Source organism: Nannospalax galili, unplaced genomic scaffold, assembly GCF_000622305.1.
Source record: "Nannospalax galili isolate Female #2095 unplaced genomic scaffold, S.galili_v1.0 scaffold962, whole genome shotgun sequence".
NCBI lineage: Eukaryota > Metazoa > Chordata > Mammalia > Rodentia > Spalacidae > Nannospalax > Nannospalax galili.
Window position 1 is genome coordinate 720757 of NW_008348537.1, and position 6484 is coordinate 727240.

A 6484-nucleotide genomic window follows, 5' to 3' on the forward strand; every position below is an offset into this window, starting at 1 on the left:
ATAAAGCAAATATGAAAATGAAACTGTGGGGCTGGACAGATGGCTCAGCAGTTAAGAACATCGTCTGCTCTTGTAAATGACCCGGGTTCAATTCCAAGCACTCAACATGGCACCTAACAACCATTGGTAACTCCAGTTCCAGGGGAATCCAACGCCGTCTTCTGACCTCTCTGGGCATTGCATAACATGGATGCACTTACTTACATGCAGGCAATACATCCATACACATAAAATAAAAATAAATAAAATATAAAAAACCAAAACTGTAAGCCTGTGCATGAATTTAATCATAAACTGTTCTTGGAAAAAAAACAATTTAATACACTTTAATATGCCACATGTCACAAGTTATGAATCAACATTAAAACATCATTCAGAATTTGTTAAGAATATCCAAATTACTTAATATTTTAAAGGGTTGCAATTTTACTACCTTCCATTACATTTATTCATCTATTTTTCTAAAACTTTCTTAGTGCAACCTAATCTCATATATTCTAAATTATTATTCCATTGAGTTTTCAAAAGTTCTTCTTTTTCAAGAATATAGTTTTCATTTATTTAAAAACATATAACTTCAATAGTGAAATGCAACTTTGAAGTTATCAGTATAACTTCTTATGTCCAAAGAAAAACTATATTACATATGGCCCAAGACATCTAAAATTCTCTCAAAAAACAGAAAATGAAAAATGAACTGTAATTCTCCTTGGGAACTCATTTCACTGCTTAGCAGGATGCTGCCAGAAACATGCTCTAAATTATATTTCACTGTTATTTAAGCTTGTGAAGTAAGCTTATAATTATTTTTGAGGAAAAATACAGTTGGTTACATTGAGTTGTGAATGCCCATGTCCTTGAACTCAACCTTTAAAGAGACAAATCTATTCCCTACTATTCCCCTCTTTCAAGTTCTTTCTTTTCCTTTACTTCCATGTACCAGGTGGGAGGTGGGGAGAGTGGGAGTGTTTGGCCTGGAGGAGAGGATGGAGGAACATGCAAGGAGTCATGGTGTTGGGGGGAGGGAAGTCAGGAGGGGGAGGATGGTGGGAGGCCAGTGGTATTGGGGGGAAGCTGGGGATAACTGGGATGCTTGGACTGGGGAGGGAGGAGGGATGCTGGATGGGAGGAAAAGAGTAGATGTGAATAAATCTCGGGGGACTAGGAAACCCTGAGGGAAATGTGATGCCCCAAAACCCCATGAGAAATGCACATAGAGTGTTTAAACGTTATTGAATGTGATGTACCTGGGTGCTGCTTGGCAAGGAACACAGTGCCAGACAGAAGAAACCTCCAGTTGAGTGGTTGGTAAGAGTGGTCCAGGAAATTCCCAAAATAATGCAGGCTATTGCCAAACCTCTTGGTTACCTCCCAGAACTAGTAGATAAGTCCCTAATGCTGAAAACAGGCCACACTTCAAATACAGGACTTGGAGCAATGGAGCAGGACTGACCTGGAAGCCTTCTGCCCAAGTTTAGCTATTGTAATGCTAGACAATAATATGAAACTGCCAGGGAGAAAAACAGTGATCCAACCCAGCCCTGAAGCCTAATGACCATAAGGACTGGCATGGCAAACTGCCTCTATTGGTGCAGTAGTGGCACTGTTATCTGGGGGGGAAATCAATAGTTATCTAATTGGACTTAAAGCCCTCTCACTGGGAGTGAACTCATGGGCGATACTGTAAACTCAATCAAATACACGTGGCAGGAGAGGACATAGATATAGATCCTAGGAAAAACTCTCTTTCATATCTCTAGACAAATGAAATTTCTTACTATAGGCTAAATATTGATCTGTATATTTGCAGACAAGCAAACCATACACCACTCATCAAAGAAGCTTCTTTTTGTACTAGATGGAGGCTACTTGCAGAATTGCACAACTGGTCAGACACAGAGAATATATGTCTGAAAGATGCCCAGTACTAGGTGACATATCTACAGTTGAACCTTTATACCTAAGGCTCATGGAGCATAGTGATACAAGGGGTAGAAAGAAAACTAATACATCCTTCCCCTCTCACCAGTAAATCTTCCTTATATAAGGGTACAATGCATACAGAAGGCCACAACTGGCCAAGTTTTAAAGAATAAGAGACTGCAGAGTGTATATCTTTGAATAGGACTCCTATATTGAACCTCACCCACCCACAGCTCAGAGAGACCATTGGGGAAGAGGGTCTAGAAAGATCATAAGGTCTAGGGCTGGTTCATGAACACAGGAAAGCAGTCTTTCAGGCCACTGGAAGCTTGTACATGTGAACTTGTGGAAATGGTGGCATCAAGCACAAGACCCATGCCAACTCAATTAAACAAGGACCCAGAAGGGAGGAGAGAAATGAGTGGTGGGTCAGCCCTAGACTGAGAACTGTTAGAGACTGATTACTACTGGGTGAGGGAGAGTATGCCTTATATATGATCTCCAGATGGGCTGACTAGACTTCAGTGGACAAATTTACACTGAAGGACAACTAAGTACAAATGCTTGACTGGATAGGACTTAATATGTATGATGGAATGCATGAGGTCTGGTGGAGCAGAAAGGAGCATGGATGGGGGAGGGGAGTCTAAATTTGATTAAGCACTGTTGTATGAAATTACAAAAGTTCAGTAAAAAAAAGGCAAATCCAGAAAAGTGCGTTAGAGCAAAAGTTCCCATCAAAGTTAAGATAGTACAGAAAATTTTCGTTTTTTTGGTCAGACAAGTTGAATAGGACAATTTGTCTCATAAACAAAGCAGTTTGTCTCTTCTAAGCTGTTTTATGACCAGGTTTAGCCTACCTAAGGTGAAGTACAGTGAAAATAACTCTTCAACTAAGCCTAGTTCAAAGTCTAAGGGAAAAAAAATCTCAAGCCCAGGAAGACAGCATATTCCAGAAAAACCCCAGCACTCATCGGACCCATGTTTTCTAGATGGGCCAATCAGACATTTTGCAATGGAAAATAATGCGGCTTCAGAGAATTCACCACTCCTCATCCTTGTATAGACATTCTTCACCCCCTCTGGGATCAATTAAGGATTAGAACAAGCTCTATGATGCATCACAGTCCTTTTCTTCCCATTTGAACAAGCAATGAATATAAGATCATTCCTACTGCCCTTGCCCGGTTTTCTCATTCCCAACAGAAAGAGAAGAAAACTGTAGTCTTGGCTAACAGCATAAAAGGCAATTCCATAGCTCAATAACCTTTTGCTTAACCCAATGACTTCCTCCAAAAACAAAGAGTAGCAAATCGAAGCAGCTAATTGCTGTTACGCTCAGGAAGATTTCATTGTAAAATGCAACTTTGTTGTTACAGTCCTTGGAATGTGCCACAACATACAAGTAGTAAATCCTAAAGAACTGGTAGGGAAGAAAACAAATAAGGATGATGCCTATAAAAAATAAGTTTTTCAGCTGAGCCCAGAACTCTTGGTGGGAGAGTAAAGAGTGGTGGAGCTTTCGCACCATGGACAAAGTGATGAAGGCTTGGAAGGCCAAGAGAATCATCGCGGTAGTAATGACGATGATGACAATCGTATAGTTGATAACTTGCACATAATCACGAACAAGTTCTTTGTGGAAATTAAAGCAATGTTGTTCACTGTATTTCTCATTATTTCCATACTGAGAAATCACCAGGGGTACCACAATGACAATCACCAAAAGCCACATGGCAGTACTGGCAGCAACAGCATGCAGTTTTCTGTAGAATTCCACTTTGTCCTTGTGCTTGAAGAAGATGAGGTACCTGATGACCAGGATCACCACGTAGAAGAGGAAGGTGAGATACATGTGTATGTGCAACATGGCACTCACAAATTTGCAGAAGGATAACCCAAATGTCCAGGTTCCCTTGATAAGGTATGTCAAGCGGAAAGGCACCGTCAGTAGGAACAATCCATGAACCACTACCAAGTTAATAACAGCCATGGTGGTCACAGAACGGGAGTTCATTTTCACCAGCAGGAACAGGATGGAGATAACACCTGCCAGTCCTCCAATGAGCACTATGAAGTAGAGCCTGGTTAAGTGGGGCGTCAGTATGGGATCACAATAATGATTCTCAGAGATATTAAGTCCAGTCATTCTTCAAACATAGCCTAGAAGAGAAAAAACACCAGTGTACCTGATAAACTTCCAGAACTTTGTTCACAGCTCCCCCAGTGCACGTACGTCTTCATGACATAACCATTATATGCTTTAAGAATGAATATAACATCACTGCATGCTTGTGTTCTCTATACTTAATGGTTTACTGTTGTAAGCCACTTTAGTAATCACTTTTTTCTCTAATAACACAATAGTACAGACAGTACTTATAGAAAGGTTCATTTTGGCTCATATTTCTGAAATTCCAAGATCAAGGGGCCACACATGATAATGGCCTTCTGTTAGAGTTACAGGGTGGAGATAGTGCAGTGGGAGTGTGCATGCCTGTGAGAGACTGTCTCTACTGATTTCCTTCCTCCTCTTAAGGACACCAGAATCCAGTCGTGGGGATTCTACCCAGAGACAAGACAGGAATGCTGAGTAACAAAGGGGTGATGCCAAGCACTTTTAGAAGTGATTCTAATTCTCTAAAGCTTCTGGTAATTTGTAAATGGCCCAAGAGTATTCATAATCACTTGGAATACTGATTAATTTGACAGAAGCTCAGAGATGTCAATGCAGTAGGGAGTCATAGGACAGCGTATTTACATTTCTCATGATAGGTAATACCATCTCTGTGATGCCCTGGCTAAGTTCTTCCCCTTGAGAACACAGCATGTCTCCCAAGACTGCCAATCTCTATCTTTTTAACTGTCTTGAAAATTCAAAAAAGACCCACTGTCATTTCTCCTCTGGACTCCTTAAAGATCTTCTCCCAAGTACCCATTCCCCTTGATTCCATTCTCCACAACCTTATTCATTAGCTACTAGTAAAAATACTATGTGTTTCCATTTCACTGAACAAGTCATGTCATATGTCATGTTTATATACTTCCAATGGTTTTTAATCTCATTTAAGATAAAGATCATGAATATCCTTAAATGTCCAGAATGTCCTGGTTACAGTGCCCACATCTCATGACTGAGGGAAAAGAAGATCAAGTCTAGCTTTCTGACTCGAACAATTGCATAATAATGAAAACTTTTAAAAATATTTTATTTATTTTTATTTTTGTGTGTACGAGTGTATTGCCTGTGTGTGTATATGTGCACTCATGTCATGTAATGCCTGTAGTGGTTAAAAGAGGCTGTCAGATCCCCCTAAGACTGGAGTTATAGATGGTTGTTAGCAGCTATGTGGGTGCTGGGAATGGAATCCTGGCCCTCTGCAAGAGCAGCCAGTGCTCTTAACTGCTAAGATATCTCTCCAGCCGCCCCCACTTTTTAAAAAAAAATTATGAAAACTTCTAATAAGAAATCTGTTTATTGATGCTAGATAGACTGGAACTGAGCAAAAACAGTTTATTATTTCACTGTGCACCTGACCATTATAACACATTTGCATTTATTCTTAATGCTTTCTTGACCATCTCTTCATACAATGGATTATTACCAAACTATAAACCAATTACTAAACCAAATGATACAATGATAATAAATCTCAAAAATATATGTAAATCTATATAAATCATATATATTCTCAATGGTGATATTCTCAGTTCTTCTGAAGAGATAAAAAAGTCACCGAAGTGTAAAAAGTATTATTCTGTGCATAAGACAGAGATAGACGTACAGCACCTAGCTAGACACACAGATATATCAGTGGCATTAAAATTTCAGGTTTATTTCTATTTTCTAAGTACTATCTAATTTTTAGGGTTTTTTTTTCTCCTCCTTAAAAAGGGGGGGAAGATGATTTGACAAAGAACATCTAAAAACTTTTCCTAGGGGAACAAAAAATTCTAAATGTTGTAAAATACTCTAATAAGTAAAAGACGCCAGCTACGATAATCATGCATATGGATGCTTTTTCTTGAAAATACAAAACTAATATCAGAGAAAGTAGGTAAGTATAGACCAAGTTGTAAAGGGAAGACTTCAAAGGGTACATGGGACTTTGGGGAAATGGAGATGTCTGGTGTCATGCTTGTTACGTTACCAATGTAGCTATTTGTCAAATAGCATTGAAGTGTACACTTAAAATTGATGAATGTTCTTGCATATATTTTACCCCTATTAAAAAATCAATGATAATACTCTAACTCTAGAGCCCCTCGTCTTTTGTAAGCATGGAACAGGATTTCAGAGAACTGGCCAACTTAACTGAATTTTCTTAGGACTCTGAAAGGCTGTTGTTACTCATGTATAATCTCTCTACTTGCCTTTTCTTTTTCTCTGTAGGAAAGTCCCATCAAATGGAAATTATCTTCTTTTCATCTGAGTGAGAAACAGGCTGCCTTTGCTTCTACTCACCATTCCCTTTGGCTATTAGCCTAGCAAGGTTGATTCCTGAAAGAAAAGAGTCTGATCAGTGATGTGTCACTTCAGTCAATCTCCATATGAGCTGCC

General features: G+C 39.2%; 1 protein-coding gene across 1 annotated transcript; it reads right to left on the reverse strand.

Annotated features, from left to right (window-relative positions):
* Positions 1–3154: 3154 nt before the first annotated feature.
* Positions 3155–4072, reverse strand: LOC103743899 (probable G-protein coupled receptor 141). The gene has a single exon (XM_008845438.1). The coding sequence runs from the start codon at positions 4070–4072 to the stop codon at positions 3155–3157; it is 918 nt and encodes a 305-aa protein (XP_008843660.1).
* Positions 4073–6484: the final 2412 nt, after the last annotated feature.

Excerpts from the sequence above, each read along its gene's own strand:
- LOC103743899 (XM_008845438.1), bottom strand. The coding sequence starts at position 4,072 with ATGACTGGACTTAATATCTCTGAGAATCATTATTGTGATCCCATACTG.